This window comes from Hippoglossus hippoglossus, chromosome 16, assembly GCF_009819705.1.
Source record: "Hippoglossus hippoglossus isolate fHipHip1 chromosome 16, fHipHip1.pri, whole genome shotgun sequence".
Lineage (NCBI taxonomy): Eukaryota > Metazoa > Chordata > Actinopteri > Pleuronectiformes > Pleuronectidae > Hippoglossus > Hippoglossus hippoglossus.
Window position 1 is genome coordinate 7,304,924 of NC_047166.1, and position 24,036 is coordinate 7,328,959.

The 24,036-nt window shown below is 41.8% G+C and overlaps 2 protein-coding genes and 1 long non-coding RNA gene across 7 annotated transcripts in view; 2 read left to right on the forward strand and 1 right to left on the reverse strand.

Moving 5' to 3' along the window:
* The window catches only part of inpp5b (inositol polyphosphate-5-phosphatase B), a 19,186-nt gene extending 10,697 nt beyond the window's left edge, over positions 1-8,489 (forward strand). For 3 of the 5 annotated variants that reach the window (XM_034610812.1, XM_034610813.1, XM_034610814.1), the window contains 15 exons: positions 1,506-1,607; positions 1,899-2,013; positions 2,734-2,850; positions 3,477-3,664; positions 3,808-3,919; positions 4,138-4,247; positions 4,691-4,826; positions 5,015-5,125; positions 5,378-5,543; positions 5,794-6,029; positions 6,183-6,290; positions 6,747-6,831; positions 7,236-7,363; positions 7,470-7,581; positions 8,005-8,398. In XM_034610812.1, coding sequence (XP_034466703.1) covers positions 1,506-1,607; positions 1,899-2,013; positions 2,734-2,850; positions 3,477-3,664; positions 3,808-3,919; positions 4,138-4,247; positions 4,691-4,826; positions 5,015-5,125; positions 5,378-5,543; positions 5,794-6,029; positions 6,183-6,290; positions 6,747-6,831; positions 7,236-7,363; positions 7,470-7,581; positions 8,005-8,114 — 1,936 coding nt within the window. In that variant the 3' untranslated portion in view covers positions 8,115-8,398. Of the gene's footprint in view, positions 1-1,505; positions 1,608-1,898; positions 2,014-2,733; positions 2,851-3,476; positions 3,665-3,807; positions 3,920-4,137; positions 4,248-4,690; positions 4,827-5,014; positions 5,126-5,377; positions 5,544-5,793; positions 6,030-6,182; positions 6,291-6,746; positions 6,832-7,235; positions 7,364-7,469; positions 7,582-8,004 lie in introns of all 5 variants that reach the window. The other 2 variants (XM_034610811.1, XM_034610815.1) reach the window with 2 other exon arrangements.
* The window catches only part of LOC117776676, a 26,781-nt gene extending 4,846 nt beyond the window's left edge, over positions 1-21,935 (reverse strand). The window contains exons 1-2 of the long non-coding RNA XR_004616478.1: positions 21,817-21,935; positions 13,797-13,803 (exon numbers count right to left, since the gene is read on the reverse strand). This is a non-coding gene — a long non-coding RNA (uncharacterized LOC117776676). The remainder of the gene's footprint in view (positions 1-13,796; positions 13,804-21,816) is intronic.
* Positions 8,562-23,743, forward strand: mtf1 (metal-regulatory transcription factor 1). Its single transcript, XM_034610817.1, has 11 exons — positions 8,562-9,109; positions 10,508-11,000; positions 14,577-14,815; positions 16,031-16,162; positions 16,876-16,949; positions 17,587-17,708; positions 18,109-18,186; positions 18,396-18,498; positions 18,579-19,225; positions 19,512-19,581; positions 20,160-23,743. The coding sequence occupies exons 2-11, from the start codon at positions 10,566-10,568 to the stop codon at positions 20,615-20,617; spliced, it is 2,358 nt and encodes a 785-aa protein (XP_034466708.1). The 5' UTR covers positions 8,562-9,109; positions 10,508-10,565; the 3' UTR covers positions 20,618-23,743.
* Positions 23,744-24,036: the final 293 nt, after the last annotated feature.

Here is a 24,036-nt window from a genome sequence, read left to right on the forward strand (position 1 = left end):
TCCAAACTAGATTTAAGAAAAATGTATTAAATTAATATAAAGATTTGATTGTGATAAAGGAGATACTGGGTCCAGTTAGACATGTGCCTGTCCCAATCTAGGAGGTCCTGATCTTGTTCTGGCAGGAGAGTGAAAGTGCTACAGGGGTTTCATACACTATTTAATCTAATGTACAGGGGTTTGAAATGGTCTCGCTCAGTTTGTTGCACCATTGAACCATGAAAACCGCATTCAACTGATACCACATCATTACAATAATGATGCAAAACGTATAGAAGTGTGGACAGTAGCCGATACCTAAAGTCCTACTTCTACTTCCATAATTAATATTCCACAGTTTTGAATTTTGGACGCATGTCAAGATATTTTATACACATAATGTTACACTTGTGTTGAGCCCACAGTGTAACTGTGTGCACAGTTTGGAGCCAAGAAGTATATGTAAAAACATTGAGTCAACATCTGTGGTTTTGTAGTTCTGTGTACTTAGCTCTTTGCTATTTTAAGCACTACTGTCTCAGACGCTTTCTAGAAATGCACCAGTCTAGAGGGTTAATGTGCTTTAGTAGTATCAAGTTTATCTCAGATCTAATTGATTGTGGATGTTGATATTCCTGTAAATACCGAGACATTTTTAGGTTTTTGGCTTTCTGAGAAATAAATGAAAAAGCATTTCCTTTATTAACTTCACTTTAACTACACTGCCTCCTGTTGGTAGATGCGTGCCTTAATTATTGTCTTCATGAGAAACAACAGTCATACAGAACATTTTACATTGTGCTGGGAGACCTGAATGGTCTGCTTCATTTTCATGTTACTCTCCACACTGAGAATGTACAGTTTAGAAAAAAAAGCTTAAGAAAGCAGCAGTCCATGATTTTTGTATAAAAACAGCGTCAGCATTTTTCCAGGTAGCTGAGACTGGGGCCATTATGACAGAAAGTGTTGTGCAGTAAGGTGTGATGGTGGTCAGCACAAAATAAAGAGTTCTGTGCTTTTCCTGTGCGTGAGCGTGAGTGGAGCGGCTGCTGCCTGATCTCAAGAGAGGAAGACTGTTGAATGGAAGGAAGTTGGTATTTCAATCTGGACCTGCAGGACAAAACTCAGTGGGGTTGTAAAGGGTTTGCGGCCTCTCACCGTTTCTCACAGTTTGTGTCCTTCAGCAAGGCACTGAAGTTCCAGGAGGGCTGCTCTGCTTCATGAGCAACTTCATACGTTCACTGAGGTCCGGACATTTTCCTAAAATTTTTCTAGAGGGGCAGTATGTGAGAATGAAATTTTGTCCGGGGTGTCCTACACCCAGTCGATCCAGGCGAATTTCAAGATGAGAGAGTGCTGCAGTAAATCAGCTTAACATATATCGAGGTAAATTAATGTCCCCTGATTTAAACTGCAAATCACAGAAGCGACTCTGAATTAGCTTGTCGGCAGGTTAAAGTCAAGAAGAAACGCTTTTTTTAAAGTAAACTCTGTATTCTCCTCATCTCTCCCCCATTCTGTCGCAGCCTTTTCCTCGGCACATACAATGTGAATGGACAGACGCCAAAGGAAAGCCTCGGTCCTTGGCTGAGCTGCACTCTGGACCCTCCTGACATGTACTGTGTGGGGTAAGTCAAATTCACCCCTGCTGGAGAACAGCAGTGCAATCCTCCACTTAATCCTATCACACACACAGACATACAGTCCTCAAACTTCTGACAAATACATGCAGCATTGATCACGTTTTCAGTAGGAGAACATGCCCTCCCACAGATTCAGCACCGTGCGCCCACTGATCCTGCCTACGTTTCACTTTACTACTTTGATATGAAAGACTAGAAAAAAGTTTAGTAACTACCTCACAAGCTGTGGGTGATGTGGGAATCAAAACTCAAACTCCCATTTGGTCTTCCTTATAGTTTCCAGGAGCTGGATCTCAGCAAAGAGGCTTTCTTCTTTAATGACACCCCAAAAGAGCTGGAGTGGACGAAGGCTGTGTCCAAGGCCTTGCATCCAGATGCCAAGTATGCCTTAGTAAGAAAATCAATTTTTTTTCTTCTTTAAAGTTGCCTTCCTGGACCTGTATATGCAGATTCACTGTTACTCTGAGTTTCCAATGTTTTGTGTAATGGTTAAGTGTCGTGGATGGATTTTTACCATATCAAAAAGAATAGTTATGATAACCCTGACAGTTAGGTTAGATTTTTCAGACTTTAATGTTTGAAGATATCTTCTATCTTCCTCTTCCTCTTATTCACTCTCATCAACTTCTGTTTTCTCAACATGCTGAATTTTGCTTATCATGTTACTTTTTGTAATCTGCTTGGCTGCTTTCCTTGAGACCTCATAGGGCATACAGGAAGTCACTGACCTTGTATAATGACATGTCATTTCCTCATCAAGTGTCAGTGCTCTGACTAAAGCACACTTACTGTTCTGTAACCGACACTGTAAAAGCCTGGCAGCCTGAAAAATTAAATTAGTATCTGAATGTTGTTTCTTGTAGGATTGACAGAGGAGGCTTATCAAACTGTTTTGCTTCCCCCTGCTTCATATTCTGGGATGGTCATGTCTGTCTCTGTTTTCCTTGAGATAAGACAGTGGGTTCTACTTAATGTTCTAAAATACATTTACGTTTTTGTTCCAAGCAGCTGCAAGTGAAAAAACTCTGAGCAGCAAAAACGTGGCATTTTAAATGATTCTTCCTTTACTGTATTAACTGATGTTTCTTTTTTCATTCGTGCTCTGCTCCAGGTGAAGTTGGTGCGTCTGGTGGGCATCATGCTGATCTTCTATGTGAAGAAGGAGCATGCAGAGTTCATATCTGACGTGGAGGCAGAGACTGTGGGCACTGGCATCATGGGAAGAATGGTAAGACTGGTTTTACAGACTTGTTTTATTATAGATGTGCATCCTGTAGGTTTGCTGGTTTTATGTAAAGTTGTTACATGTTCGAAGCAGAAATCTTTGGGTTCCTGCAAATGACTGTTCATTGGTTTATCTGTGATGATGAAAATCCAGATGTGCTGCCACCCGTGAATGAATGTGATAGAAACTGTGGAATAGACAAATACTTTAACAAGCTGAACCAGTGTTGTCGCTCCAACCCTCTCTGTTTATTTCTCTTCACTTGAGAGCTTGTTCATCCGGCATCTCCAACTTTGTTCCTCGCGCGCTGTTGAAGAATAGATTATTCTCGTCTCGTAAGCAGATATGCTGACTTAGCAGCCTCTGCAGTGTCGAGCAGATGGCAGGCTGGTGACCAGTAGGGGCTCCTCTCCTGCAGTAATGAGACGCTGGCTTATAGTCTGCACCCAGAAACAACAGAAACCTGCCAAGTATCTTGTTCTCTGCGCCACACTGGATCACTTTCAAACAGCGGGAGCTTGTATAACTGCATATAATCTCATTCATCTTTTGAATCTTTGTGGATGCTCGATAGGCATTAATCTTGACTGACTTTCTCTCGTCTATTTCAATCTCTCACTGGCTCACAGGGAAACAAGGGTGCTGTGGCAATCCGATTTCACTTCCACAACTCCAGCATCTGTGTGGTCAACTCTCACTTAGCTGCCCACATAGAAGAATACGAGAGACGCAATCAAGACTATAAGGATATTTGCAGCCGTCTCCAGTTTCGGCAGCTTGAGCCTACACAGACTCCACTCACGATCATGAAGCATGAGTACGAACCATTAATACAGTTAAAAGTTATAGTATGATTCATATAGAAATCATAGCAATACCAGGACACACTTAGCTTCATCTTTGCTTGTATTTGCTGTGTATTGCAAATTCTCATTTGATGTTTTCTCTTTGATTCATTAGTGTCGTTTTATGGATTGGAGACCTCAACTACAGACTCAGTGACCTTGATGTTAACAATGTGAAGGAGCTAATCAGCAAGAAGGACTTTGAAACTCTGCACAGTTATGATCAGGTATTCGGAATGGTCTTAATCTCTTTTCTGTCTTTGTATTGTCTGTGTGTGTGTGTGTGTGTGTGTGTGTGTGTGTGTGTGTGTGTGTGTGTGTGTGTGTGTGTGTGTGTGTGTGTGTGTGTGTGTGTGTGTGTGTGTGTGTGTGTGTGTGTGTGTGTGTGTGTGTGTGTGTGTGTGTTTGTGAGAGCTGATTCTTACAAGCTGCATTTGTTCCTCAGCTCAAGAGGCAGATCGATGAGGAGGCTGTGTTTGTTGGTTTTGTGGAGGGCGAGATTGATTTCCAGCCCACCTACAAATATGACACCGGCTCTGACAAATGGGATACAAGGTAATCTCGTATAGCTGCGAATAGCAGTCCGTAAGGAGATCATTCTTCAGTGACACGATTACGCTCTTAATTCAAATTTACATAATTGCAAAAAGAAAGAAGTGTGACGTATTCCAGCTCATCCTGGATATGTTTCACTGTTTAGATACTTCAGTCCCATCCATTACATTACATGTCATTCAGTTGACTCTTTTATCCAAAACGACTTACAATTAGTGCATTCAACATCTAAGAGTGTCAATTTTTGGGGTTCATCATTCTGCCCAAGGACACTTGAGCATAGGCTCAGTTTTCGAGCTGCCGACCTTCTGGTTGGAGGACAACTGCTCTACCCTGTGCAAATACACTGTCATACAGATGTAACTTTTGCCTTCAATACTTAATCTAATAAGAGATGTAACAAACGTGCTTGATAATTAACAGATTATTACTTCTGCATTTAGTGAAAAATGTCGCGTGCCTGCCTGGTGTGACCGTATCCTGTGGAGAGGGAAAAACATCAAGCAACAACATTACCAGAGTCACATGGCTCTGAAGGCCAGTGACCACAAACCAGTCAGTTCCATGCTTGAAATTGGGGTAAATGACTCAGATTTTATCCATTTTTTTTCCTCCATGTGGTAAGAAACATGCACATAAATTTGAAAATAAATTACAAAATGGTAAATCAGTGAAAATTACATTAATATTTGACTTTATCCGCATATGTCACTGCAGTATAACTGATTGTTTCTTTGCCTATGACCTCCTCCTATATGTTCCTACAGATCAAGAGAGTAAATAGTGAAGCCTATAAGAAGACATTTGAAGAGATTGTGCGCAATATCGACAAGATGGAGAATGAGTGCATTCCGTCTGTAACCCTGTCCAAGCAGGAGGTAAAAGTTCCTATCACTTTCAGTCCTATTATAGTGTAATGGGAGCAGTTTTATCTCTCTGATGCACTTAGTACAACAAAATGCCTTCTCATTATGCCCTTTAATGACTACAGTAAGTAAACCACAACTAATGAAGCAGTGTATTGATCTCAGGCTTTGGGCCTATTGCAGGTATTTACGGATACAGTTGCAAACCATAGAGTCGACTTATTCTTTTAATCTCACCACATGAATCCTTCTCTCTTCTTTCAGTTCCACTTTAAGGACGTGAAGTTCATGCAACACCAGGCAGAGACGTTGAGCCTCTTGAATGATGGGCAGGTCCCGTGTCAGTTTGAGTTTATCCAGAAGCCGAATGAGTCTACATACTGCAAGCCCTGGCTCCAAGCAAATCCCCCCAAAGGCTTCATCGCTCAGGGTGAGTTACACATAGTCCCAGTTTCCTCCAGGAGCCACATTTCATATTAATAATGCATCAATGTCGTCCCTTGAGGTGCACGTTCCTTTTTTATAGTGCAAGACGACATTTTGTTGCAGATTATGGATGTCATGTTGCTTTATAAATCCTCAAAGAGCACTCCCTCAGCATTTGTAGAAACCCCTGTACGACATAATTCAAAAACAGTTGAGTCACCCGTTACTTTATTTGTGCATCTCTCAACGTCAAGGTGGTTCTGTGGACATTGACCTTGAGGTTTTTGTAAACCGCTCGACGGCGCCTGAACTAAACTCTGGCAAGGAACAGATCGAAGACATCCTGGTGCTTCACCTGGAGCGTGGCAAGGACTACTTCATTCCTTTGACAGGAAACTACCTGCCCAGCTGCTACGGCTCCTCCATCCATTCGTTGTGTCAGCTGAGGGAGCCCATCCAGGACATGCCGCGGAAGACGCTTCGTGATCTTGTGAGTGCTCCCATGTGCAGAACAAGTACAGTGTCCTTGACATACCTCACAAGACACAGAATATCTTTTTTATAACTTTGCAGATTTACAATTTCGCACAGATTTGTCTGTTTTATCTTAACTTTTCTTTGCTGTGTTTGTTCTGAACATTAGGCAGAGAGGTCTGGAGATGAGAATGCAGTAACCGTTGAAAAGCCTCTAGACATTCCTAAAGAACTCTGGATGATGGTGGATCACTTGTTCCGTAATGCAATCAAACAGGTCAGACATTCTGATGCCAATGCTTCTGTTTTGGTGCTGTAATAAAATCAAAGAACACTGTACTTCTACTTAGTTTATGTTTGGCACATTTCTTCTTGACAGATTTGTAATGTTATGGTGATTTATGTGACTCTTGGCCTCCTCCCAGGTTTTTGTGTGGTTTATTTTAAAGGACAAAGGAATTAAGCTAAATAAAAAGCTTAAGAATTTTACTCTGGACACAAAGTATGTCTCATTAGTTGTTCCTGCAAACCAAGTAGCTTTGTGGAGTCTCTGCATTGATTCGCTGAAGGGAATTAACAGTGATTTATTTACTTGATTTAGGTATTTTAAACATGGGATTGTACTCTAAATCTTAATCTAAAGAAAGTCCATTTCAGATCAGCAACCTGTTTGTAAATTTCTGATGTGCTTCTAAAAACCTCAAGACTTATGTGTTTTATCTTCCATTTGCAGGAAGACATATTTCAGCAACCTGGTCTCCGGAGTGAATTTGCAGAAATAAGGGATTGCCTCGACACTGGCATGCCGGATTCTCTTCGTATCCTTCAAAACATTCCCCATCAGAACCTTAAGTGGAAAAAAATATTGCTCAACTTTATAGATTATTCAGAAAGCATCACAGTTTACTTACCTCTGCCAAGGAGGTTATGTTTTCACCACTGTCAGTTTTTTGTTGGTTGGTTTATTTGTCAGAAAATACACAAAATCAACTGAATGGATTTCCATGACACTTGGTGGAAGGATACTGGGGGTCAGGGAATTTTCACTGTTTTCCAAGGGAATAATTCATGAATCTTGATGACTGATATCTGAGTGTGTGAAATTTGGTGCAGCTGGATTTTTGAATGATTCCTTTCGTGATTTGTTTATTTTGCTCCCACTTCATTTCAATATGTGGCGAGTCTTCTCCGATTACCACCTTAACTCTGTGTTGACCTGCAGCGGGCAGTAACCACTCAGTGGCAGAGGCCTTGCTTCTCTTTCTGGATGCCCTCCCCCAGCCTGTGGTCCCCTACTCCTATTACCAGCAGTGCCTAGAAGGCTGCTCCAACGCCAGTCAGTGTGAGAAAGTGAGTGAGACAGAGAATCATGATTTATACCCTCCAAGATGTGTTGAATTGTAAAAGACAATCTCTGTTTGTTTTTTCATACGATGTTAATTTATTTTCTCTGCAGGTTATTTCCATGCTACCTCTGTGCCATCGAAATGTGTTCAACTATTTATCTGCCTTTCTGCGTGAGCTGTTGAAGAATTCTGCCAACAATCGATTAGATGTCAACATCCTGGGTAAGGAAACAAAGCAGGTTGCTCATTTGTGAATTTTGCTTCGTGATTTAGTTAATATGTTGAATAAGAGAAGAGAAAGTAAGGAATCAAGCCAGGAAAAGTCAAAATGAAAATCATGTTTTATTATTCAGCTCTGTTTACGACTCAGGGATTGTTTTCAGTAATTTTTTTCCATTACTCGGAGCAGTTTGGTTCTGTAAAAAAAAAAGTATGCTCACCCGACTTGCCCTATTTGAATAAAGTTTGAATAGAGACTAAATTATACCAACGAAAGAAATTATTGCTACATCTAAAAGTCGTGTCTATCATTACTTAAAACATGTAAATAACTGAAAACGCTGATAACGATAGCATATTAGGCCTAAGAAAGGGAACCCTTTGTTATACTTTCCAATATGAATAATTTATTTCATTCCTGTGTAGCCACCATTTTCGCGTCCTTGCTCCTGAAGTCGCCTCAAAAGCAGGATCTGGCCGAAAAGAGGAAGACCCAGGAGTTCTTTCAGCACTTCCTGACCCAGGGCTCCTCGTAGATGGAGGACTTTCTCCATCGTGTCCTTCATGCTGATGCGCAACACTAAAAAAAACAATGTACAGTTTAATATTTGTAATGAACCGTACATGAAATGAACTAATGAATTCTTATCTCCCCGGATGGCTGTTTGTGTAGATATAGTAGAATCACTTCAAAGCCACAGTTCTTACCCGATATTAGTTTGTTTCAAAGCGATGTTTGTGGTCTGATGAACAGAGTTTATTGTATTCCATGGAACATCTGTAGAGAATTAATAATTTTTAATGTATCTATATTTTATTTAAAAAAAAAAAAAAAAAGATAATTTGTATTTTGATGTTTCTGATCTCAACAGCACATTGTTTTTTATGTATAAAAACAGTTGGAAACGAAAGTGTGTCACTGGTGAAGTCGAATTTTCTCACTCAAATGCTTGCCAGTGATGGCAAACAACAAAAACATGGTGGTTTTCTTATAGGTAGAAATTACGCAGTTAAATTAGCAGTGAAGCCAATAACAAAGATGTCATATCTTGACACAAATTGACATGAACAGGTTTTACTTGCTGATGGCAGGAATTTCTTTAATGTTTAGTGTTCACATATGTGTGTGGGTGTGTGCGTGCTGCCATCTTTAAGTCGGAGGAGGTGAACGTGAACATCTGTCCCCATCTGCCCTGCGATTCAACTTCCAGATGCGTTCAAACGCACTTCTTTCTATTAGGAGAACGATATTTCTCGACTTCCCGAGTTGCCTGAAATGCGGCGTTTAGTGCGTCCACAATAAATGAGTGTGTTGAGTTTATCTATGCGTCAAAAATATCCACATCACCGAACTCCACGCGTTGCATAGAAATGTACAAACAATGTGTAGAAAATGCTTGATGATATTTAATTTCCCATAATTCATCTGGAATCGCTGTGAGTTCCTGACGCTGAGAGGTGGAACAGGGAGGGGATACGAGAGTGAGCTAAACATCCTCCGCACAGGGACGAGCTTTACATCTCAGCTCAGGTAAAGGTTCTTCCACGTCTGCTCCTGCTGGCGCGACTCTTTATCCCGGGATAACTCGGTCCCTCCGCAGAGGAGACGGGCCACACATCAGCTGTCGACTGTGAGCCCGGCTAACGGCGCTAGCTCCCCTAGCGTGAGCTAACGTTGAGCTAAAACCGCTGCTAGTCGACTTAGCCGGCAAGCTAACGCTTATTGAGCTTGCATACCTGGGGCTGGGGCTAACGACAGAAACGTGACTGCTACGTTAGCTCCGCGGTTGAGCCTCGTAGCGATTTTAATATGCGAATAACGGCGGACGTGTTGTTTAAAAGACGCGTACAGCGAACGGTTTGGTGTCTGTGCTTAGCTGCTAGCTAGCTGTGGGTAACCAAGATGTATTCTGTGAAATAACGAGAGACCCTGACTGTTACTCACTGAGCTAACAGTCACATCGAGTCAGACGGGTTCGGTAAAGTTGCCCGGTACTGTGTGTGTGTGTGTTTACCCTGCTGTTAACGAGCAGGGTCCGGTACAGAGAAGTTGCCTGACATTGCCATGTAACGTGACATCTTTCACAAGTTGTTCATGTTGGTTTCGTGACATGAGGAGATGTAATCAACAGGAAATCATCGATCGTGATGATTTGTTTGCAGACTGTAGCCGCTGCCGCTGTCTCGTGACTTCTGACACTGGGTTCAGAAACTTCTAGCTCCGGATGTTAGTTCCCCTCCAAACGGGGCTAACGTGGTTCATCAGGAAGGATCATTGTGTTTTAAGTGCTTGACAATTATTAGGTTTGTTAACGAGTAGGCGGAGGAATGTACCTGCATTTACTTCCAGTCATTAGTGAGATGACAGATGTGCGTCGTAGAAACATGTCAGGTGTTATGTTATGATACACTCTCAGATTTGCTCCAGACAGGTTTGAACATATAGAAACACACTGGCTTCAAATTATATCAAGATCAAATTGTTCACATCAGTCGATACCGATGATTATCAACATACATGTCATGTGATTTCTGCTCCTGTGTGAAGGTTATTTCTTTATGTGCAGAGAACGACAAACACTTGATGATCAGTCATGTGCTTTACCTCCTCCCTGTGTTTGCACAATGCAAAAGCAATATATACATTGAGCTTTGGTTATATCGCCATTGATGACAATTCTATTGCGATAGTTATGGATATTGTTTTGTTGCCCAGCCCTAAATACATAAATACTCTGAATATGTTCATATGCATATTATATTTATGCATATATATGCCTTTTTATGTCTGATGTGAAGCACTTTTAATTGGTTTGTCCTTGAAAAGTGCTCCACAAATAAGCCTATCTTAATTAGAATAAACAAACTACAGCTAATCCAAATTAAGAACAAAAAAAGCCCTTTTACTCATTGATTTTCTTTTCTTCAGGCTGTAACCGTTTAAGTGTGCAGTCCTCCTTGCCAAGGAAGGAGAGGCACCAAGGACCATGAGTGAGAATGGCCCTCAAACGGGGGTGCCCATGTACTTTGAGGTGGAGGTGGATCACCTGGAGCGGGACGACGAAGACGAAGAAGACGACAAGATCGCTGAGCCTTCGTCGTCATCTGGACGTGTGTACGACCGCACCACAGTGCTCATAGAGCGGGACCCCATCCGGCTGGATGAAGAGGGTGAAGAGGAGCTTCACTGTGGAGGGGATGAAGATGGTGTCATCTTCTTAACAGAGGGCGAAGGTGACGAGGATGGCTCTATGGTATTCATGACGGACCCTGATGCCATGTCACAGGGTTATGTGCACCACACCATTTCTGCCGACCAGATCCAGTTCACAATAAATCCCGGCTCGACGCCCATGCCACGCAATATAGAGGGGGCCACACTCACCCTGCACTCTGAGTGCCCAGAGACAAAGCAGAGAGAGGTAAGACTAAATAAGTGCATCTATTCCAAATGTAAAATATATAGATTGCATATTGATGAAATGTGAATGTGCCATTGACAAGATACCTTATTCTTTGAACGTATAGTAAGAACACATATGCATGAATTGAATGATCTCCACGGGGAAACTGTTCCATTAGGATTGCTCAACACAGTCTGGAAAAAGGAGGTAAATAAGTGAAAAAATGAAAACTGCTATTAAATAGAGTTCATTATGATAATGAACAGGAAGTGAGTAGAGAAATGTGAAAAATGTTTGGAATAATGTGTCAGTGAGATTTTGAGTATGGACATGTGCAAACTAAGTAGATAATTAGTAATCTAACAATAAAATGAACCATGATGTATGAAGGTAACCTGATGAAATGTGTAAAATGGCTCCACAGTAAATTAACCTTAGAGCACTGATGGCGCTGGGCAGAGAAGGGAGGAATTGTATAGTCACAGAAGTTCCCCCTGTGGCCTTCACTGGAATACTCAGTAGGTCTGAGCCTCTGGCTGAACGTGTTCCTCTGGCTAACCAGAACACTGTGTGAAGGGTGGAAGATGTTGTCCATGATGGAGAGGAGATTTGACATCATCCTCCTCTTAGCGCGTAAATGCAAAGGGTCCAGCTCTCTCCCCCCCCCCCCCCCCCCCCCCCAGGACTGAACGAGCCCTCTGAATCAGTTTGTTGAGACTGTTAATGTCTGTCACCCTCAGGATAATGCCCCAGCAGACCACAGCATAGAAAATAGTGCTGGCCACCATAGACTAATACAACATTGTTGCCCGCATGGTGTCACAGATGTTGATGTACCGGAGCCTTTGCAGAAAATGCAACTGTGACCCTTCCTGCTGAGAGCTCTGGAGTCCTTGGTTCAGTCCAGTTTGCTGTTAAAGCAGACACCCAGATATTACTACTCCTGCACCTCCTCCCTCATTTCCCCTCGTGGTAAGAGGAGTAGTGGGAGTCCTGGATCTCCTGAATTCCCACAACACTTCCTTTGTTTTGCTGATGTTGAGCTGTAGGTGGTTCTCTCCATAACCCTGTTGTACTCCGACACATCCTAAGGCTTTGTTTTGTTTGATATGTGTAAGATCGTTTAGTCATTCCAGCTCAATGGATCTGTAGATGGTTATTATTATTTTTGCTTGGTAGACGGTGAACTGCATTTGCCCTACTCACAACCCACAGTGATCTTCCTGTGGTGAATTTTCCATATTATGAAACCTATCCTAGCCTAATTAGCAGAAATGGACAGCAAAACCATCTCACAGTAAGTGTGGACTGGTAAAGCCAAATATGAGGCAGGGTGCCAAAGTTTGCAGTCCCTTTTCTTGTCTGTCGCCAATAACAACCTTCACAAATGGTTCATATTTTCATCAAGACTGCATCATCAACAAAATTGCCCAACACTGCTCAGTTGGTTCTGAGTCATAAGGAAAGGGCCAGATTCATGGTGATGTGTCATATTCCTTCTTTTTAGTGAACATGATTTGTTTACTTGATATTGAGGGCACAGTGTTCGGTCTTAGTAGAGTATTGTGCCTGGGACTTAACCCACCAGCCATATTATCACTAAACAAGCAAAATGACATTTTATAGTGCTACTGCTGAACATCAAACACTGTGTTTGCTTCGTCTTGGTACGTTCTGTTGGATTGTCTGGATCACTGTTGTTGTGCCTGCATTATTGGTTGGTAATGCTTTAGTTGTTGTTTGTCATTGTGCAAATATTGTGACTGTAATGACAATTGTAAAGGCACAGAAGGAATTTCCAAGGGGTCAATAAAGTAGACCAGTTACTTATGATACCTGAGTATTTCTACTCAGAAGTGCACACCCTAGAAACTAAAAACCCATTAGCAAAGTTAAACTCCATCTTGTGATTTTGTCAAATATTATTTTGATGTCGTACGTACATATTATTTGCTTTTTTGTGATACATTCACATAAACTCGTAGTATTTAGTAAATTGTGGCAGATTAGGATGCTGTTTTCATTCAATCAAATGTGTATTACAAAGGAAAGAAACGGGTAGTCCTTCCTCGGAGAAGCACAAGAAAATCACAGAGCACCCAAGGGCGACCATTCTCTGAGAATGACACATGGGAAATTAGCGCCTCCTGCTCAGCAGGTGTCAAAAGACATTTTCAAGACATTCTCACATCAGAACCATTTAATTTGTAATGGAGTGGTATTTCCCACTGTTCGTGTGGGAGACCAGATCGTACAGTGCTGTCTCACAGTGATCCCAGTGGTGGTGGAGAAGAGTGATGACGTGTGGGAGATGAATACAAGCTGAAACAGACATCCCACAGTGGCTTTGAATGGGTGTTTGCTTAACAAATGTTATCGCCCACATCCTTAAAATCAAAGTGATTAGCTTTAGAATACCCATCAATCACACAAGTGTCTGTCAGTGCGACTGAAAGGAAGTTGAATCAGCTTTATGTCACGTTCACTGTACATGCACCAGCTTAGGGAGTTTTGTTACTGTTAAGTTAATGTTACTTAATGTATGTGAGCATGTGAAACGAAGGATTGAGACGCGTGACCACTGAAGGGTTTTCACTATTTTCTCTGCTAACAGAGGCTCCATTCAAAAACCACAAGGAATGTTTGACTGTGTGAGTCCAGTCTGTCTGTGAATCATTAACATGTAGATGAATTAGCTCTTTCAATCGTGGTGTTATTCAGTCATTCAATTGATCAATCACAATCAATTTGTACATCACTTTTCATACAAACTTTGTAAAACAAAGTGTTTTTACTGAATAAAAGCAATAAAACCATACATCTTGCCCATCCACACACAATATGAACAGGAACTGAAGAAACGCAATCGGCTATTTTGCTGTTTGAATTATGTATTAGGCCTGTTATCAGAAGATCTTTTGTTTTGGTGGTCTCTTTACCTTTCTTTTAGGTAAACTATGCTGCCAAAGTTTGTCTAGGTCTAAATTATAGTCTTTTATTTTTGAAAGTCATGTGAATGGGAAATGTTACAGTTGGATCTTGTAATTATTATTATTATATCTAAGAAGATTAGGACATTGAGTTACAGGAATAGTGTCAGCTGAGAATGTAGCGTGTCCTGTCAAGGTGGTAGACCACAAGCTCTCTCCCTCTTGCTTTGTGTTCAGCACTCCGTAGCGTTTTCGAAGAACAGAATGGACTGCATTTATTCACGTTGCCCCGGGGGTTTAGTGTGAGAGGAGAGCAGGAGACTGCCATACTGCAGTGGAGATCGGTGCTGTGAAACACTATTGGATGGGATGTATTGCACTGGGGGTTAGGCATCATCGCTGTCCTTTGTGCTCACCCGCTTCATGTGCTGACGGGTGGCTGAGTCATTGAGTTGAGGTCCCCTCTGAAAGGTCACATCCACTCAGACTGTCACTTCATTGTATGGCGATGTTGGGTTTTGCTGAGCTGAATTATCAAATGACTTTCTCCCTGGCTTTTCACAATGAGGGACTAGTTTACTTCCTTATCTTCATTGTGATTTCATACAGTGCCGCTGCATTCAGTTCACATTGTTTAAATAATGACCTTCACCTCTTCCTTCAGGTGAAGCGCTACCAGTGCATGTTTGAGGGCTGCACAAGGACGTACAGTACGGCGGGAAACCTGCGGACGCACCAGAAGACTCACAGGGGCGAGTACACATTTGTGTGTAATCAACAGGGCTGTGGAAAGGCCTTCCTCACCTCTTACAGTCTCAAGATCCACGTCCGCGTTCACACCAAGGAGAAGCCGTTTGAGTGTGACGTGCAAGGCTGTGAGAAAGCCTTCAACACACTGTACAGGTGAGTCTACATGCAGCTTAGTTGTTTTATTTCTCCTGTTGGTGTTGTTTTTATGGCCGATATAAAGTCACGTCAGGCTCAACCATAAAGTGGGTGCCACAACAAGTGATGCAACTAGACAGAAATATCTATTTATCATTGTATTTCACTGTTTTATATATGATAGTTTTATGTGGTGGAAGGTTTATTCTGACCTCAGGCACTGTTTTCAAGCAGCTTCAAATCCCTCATGTTATCTTTTTTTATCATAAGAAGGAAATATATTTGGTCAGAGGTGCAGGATACACAGAATCAGTGCTCAAAAGTAGAATACAAACTGAGTAAACGGAACAATACGAAGAACAAACAGAATATTATTTCAGGGAACTGCTCTCTCATCATCCATCTGAACTACACACAGTGTGGGAACATTGCACCAGTCACTAGTTTTAATTTTACATTGCAATTAGTGGGGGTTTTTTTTGGCAAAGGGATTTGTTTGGTCATCTAAGACATTCTATATCTTATTTAAAAATAAGTTAAATCTACTGGCTGAATGATGTGAGATTGGTGCAGCAGATAATGAGTATAAAACATGTTCTTGACTACACTAGGCTCAAGAAACAGAGAAAAGGCAAGATGTGACACAGTGGATTTCTTGATGGAGTATGGCAGCAGCAACCAATGACCACAATGACCCTGATAGCTCCCTCAAAGCTGTCGCCATCGTAAAAACAAAAACGATAATTTTGCTGTGTCTCTCTTTTGCTCGGTGCCAGATCTGTTCTCCGTATGGAGGATCTTCACCTTTTTAGATTTTGCTCCGAGTTCACGTCAGTGCCCTGTGGTCCGTATTGGCTTCGTTGTCATGACAACATGTCTGGGGCTTGGCAGAGCCGTGCCACTGGCATCAAGTCCTTGTCAAAGGCTGTTACTTAGGGCAGAAAAGCAGTGGCACACATGGGTGGATTGTCTTTTCAATAACATTACTTTCCCCTTGCCTCCTCCATGCCCACAGATCCTCTTATACAACCCCCACCTAGAGTGTGTTCTTTGCCCAGGCGTCTCCCCTGTCTGAATTGCTTCTGTTGTCATCTTAATGTGCACTCAACTATCTCTTTTTTTAATGCTTTGTAGACATATTAAATTAAGTACAGCAGCAATCAACACATGCCGCTTAAATCCACTGTGTTTTCGCATCGTGGTTAAATGAAACAACCTTGATTGTCTCCGCAGACTAAAAGCACACCAGAGACTTCACACAGGCAAGACTTTCAACTGTGAATCGGAGGGATGCACAAAGTACTTTACCACACTCAGCGACCTGAGGAAGCACATTCGCACGCACACGGGGGAGAAGCCATTCCGGTGAGTATTTCCATTATCACAACAGGATTAACCCACTCCGAGTAGAAGATGAAGAAGCAGTGATTTTTATAATGTAGTAGATGTTCACAGGCAGCTCAGTTGTTTATAGTTGTAAGTAGGGCTGGGCGATAAAACCATAAAGATAATTATCGCATGATAACATTTCCTCGATGGGAATGTAAGACATGGTCGATACAACATCGATAGAACTCATTCCATCCATGTTTTGAAAGACAACACAAACAGCCAATGATGATGAGAATCGCCCCGCACCAAACCAATCATGTGGCTGGAATAGAGTTACAGCCACGTTAGGTTAGGTAGACGCACACAGAGCGTAGGAGTAGCAGCCGGCAGCAGCACACATGCTAATGTTTGGGAAACTGCAGCCGTGCACACAAGTGCGTCAGGAGTGGGAGCGAGATAAAAGAGAAAATTATGACAGGAAAGGTTCATGAAAACTCAAGCGACAGCGTTACTGAAAAAGACACCACAACAATATGCTGATAAGATACTTTTCCATATTGCCCAGCCCTAATGTAAGTTGTTTGTCCACATGAATACAGTTGTTTTACATACTAAAACTTCAAGATAATCTTGAGATGAGCCAATTTTTCCCATCTTCGATTAAAACGTGTATCCTCTGTCTTTAAAATCATCACTGGCTATTTGCATTAGGTCTAAATGTGTGTTTTTACCATGTTTGTCCTCAGGTGTGACCATGACGGCTGTGGCAAAGCTTTTGCTGCAAGTCATCACCTAAGAACTCATGTACGGACTCACACAGGTACAGTTTAGGGTTTGTTATGTAATCTTGGTTTGTCTTCAGTAGATTGAACAGGGACATGTTCATTTTTAAGCTATGCTTGTTTTGCATTGTCACCAACACAGAGTTAGAGTTGAGTAGCCTAAGCAAATTGATTTTTGGTATTCCATTCACTAGATCTTCATTTCCGCAGTCTGTTTAAACATAAAAGGGTGTGTTCATGTGTACTTGGACAAATGACTTCCCCAAAAGAAAGATTCCAGTTTGTTACAGCTGAGGTCAAGTTCTTTGCTCAAGCGCTTGTTCTACGGAGCAGATAACCAGCTACTCATATCTGTTTGGGTGGTGTCTAATACATGTTTCCTTGGTTATGTTCAAATGAGGGAGAATTGACCTTTGTTTTAAATTCTACACATAAAATAGAACCTCATGTCAAAACAAAAGTGAAACATTAGATCCTGTGCTCAGTCATGTAGCTGCTGTAAATCAATAAAATTACAAAGAAACAAGTCATAAACTAGTCAATGGGCATTGTTTGACTGATGCAGAGAAAGTGGATGTCTCACGTTTTACCCCTGGCTCATTTTTTCTGCCTGACAGTTAAGATCAGCGTTTACGTTTCCTTCTCATTGTGTATTCCTCCCCGCTGTCTCTGTAGGGGAGAAGCCATTCAACTGTCCCAGTGACGGCTGTGAGAAGACTTTTAGCAGCCAGTACAGCCTGAAGAGTCACATCCGGGGCCACGACAAAGGACAGACCTTCAGCGTCACTCTCTCTGAAGTGAGTCACTGCACCGCAACTTGTCATCGTCGCACACTTTCGTCTCTTGATTTCGCCGAATTGTTCTTGTTCTCTTGTCATGTTGCTCTCAAGAGCAACATGACACTATCATTCTTGTATAATATTTAGCTCTCAGTCACATGACATGGAGCATGTCAGTCAAACGTTAGAGGGCTTCGCACTACACTGGATTCATTTATTATCATTATTGTTTTTTCATTTGTCATCATTAATCAACTAGTTTACCTTGTTTGCTAAACTGGTGATTTTTTAATCTAGTCTTTTATAGTGCCTTACAGTAAGTGTTGCAGTTTCACTCCTCTGTCTTGTTTGCATGACTCAGCACTTGAGTGCAGCAGTGGCAACTTTAATTAGGAACTTTTCATCTCTTTAATTACAGGATGCAAATCACTCGCTGTGCCTCAGTGACTTGAGCCTCATCTCTACAGACTCAGATCTACGAGAGAACATCCATAATGTAAGTGTGGCCTTTGCTTCGGGATTGAAGATGTACAGCAACTGTCAAGATAGAGATGTTCACAGATGTCAATTTTAAGAATGTTTTTTGACATCTTAACTCAGTTGTCATTTGTGTAATTTGAAATACAAGTTTCTGGCTGTTATAATACTCTGTAAAGTATTTTAATGTATTAATTAAATCTTTTAATAATTTTAATATTTTTACAGGCTCAAAATTTGGACCTTAACAATGTGACGCCTGTGAAAATCTTTGAGCTCATGTTCCAGAGTCCTGAAAATAGTGTCAGCCAAGACGATGCCCATCACAATGGTAAGAACATTTTAAAAACCTGTCGGTTAAAATGACCTCAAAGGTGCTTGTTCTGATGGAGTTTTTGTTTCCTTCCTCAGAAAGCTTTGGCGAATCCTCTGCCCAAACGGGAGCGAACGATGGCTCGACTCTCATCTCTTTCACTATCACTCCTACCTCCTCATCGTCCTGTTCCCACGCAGCTTGTGACATGGAGGCTTTTTCCCAGCTCAGCAAGAGCTCTTTCTCTCACGCCTCCACCTCTGCATCTGTCACCGCTGCTGTCGGCTCCGCCAAACCTTTCATGCAACTAACCGGGCCTCAGCAGGTCTCAGACGTGCCCGCTCAGGCTTCTGGCCCAGCACCAAGCCCGGCCCCCTCGCAGCACTTCATGGCACTGCCACCCACATTCCTGCAGACGGACAGCGTAACCCAGACCACTCCCCTACCATCGCCCAACCCTGCTCCTCCTGCAGCGGCTCCTGCACTGACCACCACCACTATACCGGGCACTGCTGCTGCGTCTGTTGTTGCAGCCACCACAACAGACGCTCTGGCAGCTGTGGCTCAACCTGTGCCTTTGGCCAACAACCCTGTCCCCAACTCTGTCCCTAGTCTCGTTCCCACCCCAGCCACCATCACCATAGCACCCACGCAGAACCTGCTGCAGCCCAGCTTGGTCATGTCTGACCAGAACCTCCAGTGGATCCTGAGCAGTGCTGCCAGTAGCCAGCAGAACCCAGAATCTGTGAGTAATGCTCCCACACTGTATACATGTGGTGACTTGGTCTGTCCTAGTCTTCATTTGATGATGTGTTGTCCAGTTAAGAAACACACTCTTATTTGCATTGGAGTGAATATTAGAAATATTTTGAAATCTGTCTTCTGATCTAAATTTGTTTATGATGATTACCAAACTACAGTCAGTAATTAAGCAAATAATGAATTTAGCATAATATATCAGCCACATCCCTTTGATACAGCAGGAAACAACTTCATGAATCTTTAATGTTTCCCCATATGTTTGTTCACAGTCACAAAAAGGAGGTCCAAAAGTGGAAAAGGTTTTCTTCACTACAGCCATACCAGTTGGAGGAAATGCTGGTAAGTGTAGTGAACTATTAAGATACTTACTTTTATGCATAACTTTCATACAAGCTAAAACGTACATTTGTTTGAGCATTTAGGTTAATGATTTGTTTTAGTTATTGATTAGTGAATATTTTCTATTAATGATTTAGTTTTTATAAAGTCATAAATGATCAGGAGGAATCTGAATTTCCCACACGCCAAGAGTTGTCTTTCAATGTTGTCAAACAGCCAATTTATTTTCTACTGATCAATTATCAATTATTAAACTTATTGTTTTGGTTTTGATATTATCCTTAATATCTTCTTCATAAAGAGTTACGCATGAGAAGTGTATCTGATTAAAGTTGTTCTGAAAAAGTTAACTGTTGAAGATGCTGCTTGGAACAAGTAATGACCAACTGTCAGAGTACATGTGGCTTTAAGTCGGCCAACAACTGATTTCTCCAACTAAGCAGTTATCACCTCCTGATTTTGACTTAAACTTTTTATTAATCTAAATATTTTCTTTGCAGTAGATTTGGAAGGTAAATGAATTGTCATCAACATGCCCACTTGGTTCCTCTGTGAATGTTTCTCTTCATCTGTTTCAGGTAACTCAATCCAACAGATCGGCCTCAGCCTGCCCGTCATCATCATCAAACAGGAGGAATCCTGCCAGTGCCAATGTGCCTGCAGGGACGCTGCTAAAGAGAAGAGTTCAAAGAGTGCCTCCTCCATCGTTTCAGCCCCAGCACCGCAGCAAGCACCAGAGCCCCCTCCTCCCCCTCTACCACAGCCCCCAGAGCCTCCCCGCCTTCCATCTCCGTCGTCCTCTCTCCCCAAGTCTTCCTCCACGGCAGGTGAGGTGAGCCTGGAGGCCGCCCCTTCTTCTCCTTCGTCGTCCTCAGCTCAGACTTTCTCCACGTCCAACCCTCCCTCGGCCGACGGTCTAAGCACCATGGACGTCTCGGACTTCCTCTCCCTGCAGAGCCCTGGGACAACTGCCAACATTGAGGCTCTGCTGCTGGTCACGGATGAATTCAACATGGCCACCGACGGCAATCCTTAAAAGAGCTGCCTTCTGAGTCCGGCACTACGTGTTTGTCTGTTGCACCCACTCATCCACCGTCATCGATTCCACCCACACCTCGGTGACGCCTTGTCTTTCTCCTGGTATAGCGTGTGCTTGGAGCCCCTGTACCTGCAGTGCATTCTGTTCTGTGTGGCATTGTGCAACATTATATACACAAACTCTGATGACCTTCTCTGGTGAGACATTGCAGTAGTTGCGTTTTTAGAAACAGGATTAGTTTGCTTATTGAGATTTAGCAACGTTAATGCTAATTAATGCAGGGAAAAAGCAGTAGATCCTTTGTTTAAAAGACCTAATCAAACTGTATATAATAACCCTGAGTGTTGTCCAAGCACTGATAACTGAAGAGTTCCAGTTTTCTGGCTCCAAGGTCTCACGCCTGAGCAGGAAAACAAACGTGTCTGTATATCCTTGTACTGTACTACCGGTCCCTAACAAACGCTTAAAGCTGGTATGCAACTGACCAGAATGCACTGTATGTTAGAAGAAATTGCTATAATTTTTATCAAGCATTGCTCCCAGCAGGAATCTGAAGGGGTCGTCCACGCGGCCCCGCATATGGCCGCCAAACAAGATGAAGTGATTTCCTCAGTATTTTGGTTTTCTAGGCCGACCAGTGTAGTCCAGAAAAATGTGTTGATTCTTTCCTACTTGTTCTGACAGATGTTCACTAACTGAGGTAAGAACCTGTGATCAGTCTCTTTAAGTGAAATCAGCACATCAATAAGTTGCCTATAACTTAAAATTAATTTAAATTTGTACATGTTAATTTATTTAAATGCTTGATTCTTTCATTATACTTGTGATACTATTGTTTTCAAGATAGCAGAAAAATCTATTAATTTATTTCAATCATTTGTTGTGTTTTTAAGTTGAAAATGTTTGTTACTGAATTGTTTTTTCCTTTTTATGAACGTAATGGGTTTCGCTAAAAGCAAGTTTTGGAGGAAAGAGGCACCGACGGTCGATGAGAGTGAAGCAAATTAATCCTCTAGGATCTGCTTGTTTGCAGAAGTTGTCCACAATGAAAACAGTAACAAACTACTGTCGACATCCCATGTTTTAAAGGGCTGTGGCCCTCTCAGGGATGCATCAAGTCATAACTGATCCTAGTTCCCTTGATTTGTCACTCAGACGTGCGTTTCTCTTCACCCGATGCCCCCCGCCCCCCCCACACACTTGCAGTGGCCCAACGTTTTTTGCTGCACTCTTCCCTGTTTATTGCACACTGAATTGTAAAGTGAGTAATCCGACAGCTCTCGTTAGCTGAGGTGCAGCACCACTACAGACTTTTTTTGTACACAACTGCTGTAAAGTAGCATTTGAAAAGATGGTGTCCTGGCGACAGTGTATATATGGTACATTTTAGTGTAAAGATCTTTGAGAAACTTGTAGATTATTCTAGAATTTGTATTTTTGTATAGACTTTTGAATTACTAATGTATTCCCTCTAACGTTGCACCCCCCAAATTCCCCCCCCCCCCCCTCATTTCCATTCACGCAGAATATTGTTTGCTGTAGTTTTACAAGCAGCTGGGTTTCTGTACAGTCCCCACTGTAACAAGACTATATGTAACACAGCCCCCTGCTTAGAGTATAATTTAACAGTATTGCTTCACATGGGACATAATGCAATGATGATAGAGCAAAGGCATTGTGCCCTGTATACTGAGTGTAGAGCTACTTGGCCTTACAACATTAACTGTTCTCTTTGCCTTGACAGTCTGACATTGATACGACACGCTCATCTTCACCAGGTCTCAGGGGACTCGCATCCAACAGAGGCAAAATCCCTGAGACAGAAAACTTGTGATTCGTATCGTGTTCTAGTTGTAATGTTGTGGATATGCAGCATTTAAAAAAAGATTATATACACACACACACAACAGGTGCAGGTGATGTGATTCTATGTTTTAGTTCCAGGTTGTAGGATCAAAACTGAGATGTTATTTATATCTGGCTTTTTTTTTTTTGTTGCTTCTCTGTAATTTGCAGGAGCGGAGCTTTCCCCTGATTCACCTGTTAAATGTGTTTTTAAAAGATTATGTGCTCTGAACCATTCCAAATATGCAGTATTTGATATCAGGAGCGTCTAAATCTGAAGTTTGCTCTGTTAGATCTTAAAATGTTATAGTTTACTCACCATTCTCCCCGTCAAGGCACTTAATGACATTACTGCCAAGAGTTCAGCTCATACCATCAACACATCCTTATCCATGCATACTGTCAGTGAACACAACTATGCAATTTTAAGTGGCATTCGCAAGTTTAAACACCGACTCCTATGACAAAAAAGTTAATATATTCCTCCCACCACGGCGTATTCGGCTAAAACCTGATATGCAGAAGTCAGTGGCAAAAGTTGTCTTTCCATTGTTAACATATTGACGCATGCTACTCCATTATACTGCATTTCAGATTTGGAGTGGTATGAATATGGACTTTGTAGTGTGTAGTTCAAGTCGCACCACAGTTAAAACCTTCTTGTGCCGTTTTTTTTCCTCTGATGTATCTGGTTTAAAAACCAAACTGGATTTGTTTGATGGAGCTCCTCGTGAATGAATGATTCTGTTTTAAGAATTGTTTTGGTTTTTTTTTGGTCAAATGTAAGCAGCTTTTCCTTGTTTTACTTTCACACTTTATGGGTACATGTTTCTTTCAGGCTCACTCCATTTTATGTAATCATGTCAGCCTTTCACACGTTTGAACGTTGACATTTGGATCATTTGTTGGCTCATCCTCAGAGAAATGTCAAACTTGCAGCTGTAGATGAGGTTGACGTCAGCAAATCGCTGATGATGACATTTGTTTGGAAGCAGATAGTTTGTTCACAAATGTAAAGCCAGTGTGTTTGTTGTTTTTCTTTTTTTGGAAACTGATCCAACTTTACAAATGGGCAATATTTACAAAACGGAGGGAGAGGAAACGATATGCTTCCAAAGGAATGTCTTGACACCCAAAGAGTGAAGAATCGTGAAGGATTTGTATTTTTTTAAAAGAATGTATAATGTGAAAATGTTTGCTTATGCTTGTTTCGTATAAAGTAATATGATAACTTTCTGAATTGAGAGCAATATAATACTAATAAAACCTTATCCTTGTCACTGTACTTTTTCAGTTTATTATAATTACATTAGAAGCATGCTTTTCCTCTTCTGGTCACTTCTGCGATGGTAAGGTCACATCCTGGAGAGACTTCCTCTGTGGGAAATAACTGGTTAATTTTAAAAATCTGCATGATGTGACAGTAAAGCTGTTTTCAGACATGAACTGAAGTCCAGATAATCTCCTGACAAGTGTGACCCTCAGGACATTCTCTGGAGTTTCTCCTGTCAGCCCCCCGGTAAAAACTCCAGATAATGTAGGAAAGAGCTGATGCGAGTAAACAGCTGGAG

Bases quoted from the DNA above. Each gene is read 5' to 3' on its own strand.
- mtf1 (XM_034610817.1), top strand. From the start codon at position 10,566: ATGAGTGAGAATGGCCCTCAAACGGGGGTGCCCATGTACTTTGAGGTG. The intron at 14,816-16,030 runs GTGAGTCTACAT...TTGTCTCCGCAG, and splicing joins GCCTTCAACACACTGTACAG to ACTAAAAGCACACCAGAGAC. The intron at 18,187-18,395 runs GTAAGTGTGGCC...ATATTTTTACAG, and splicing joins TACGAGAGAACATCCATAAT to GCTCAAAATTTGGACCTTAA.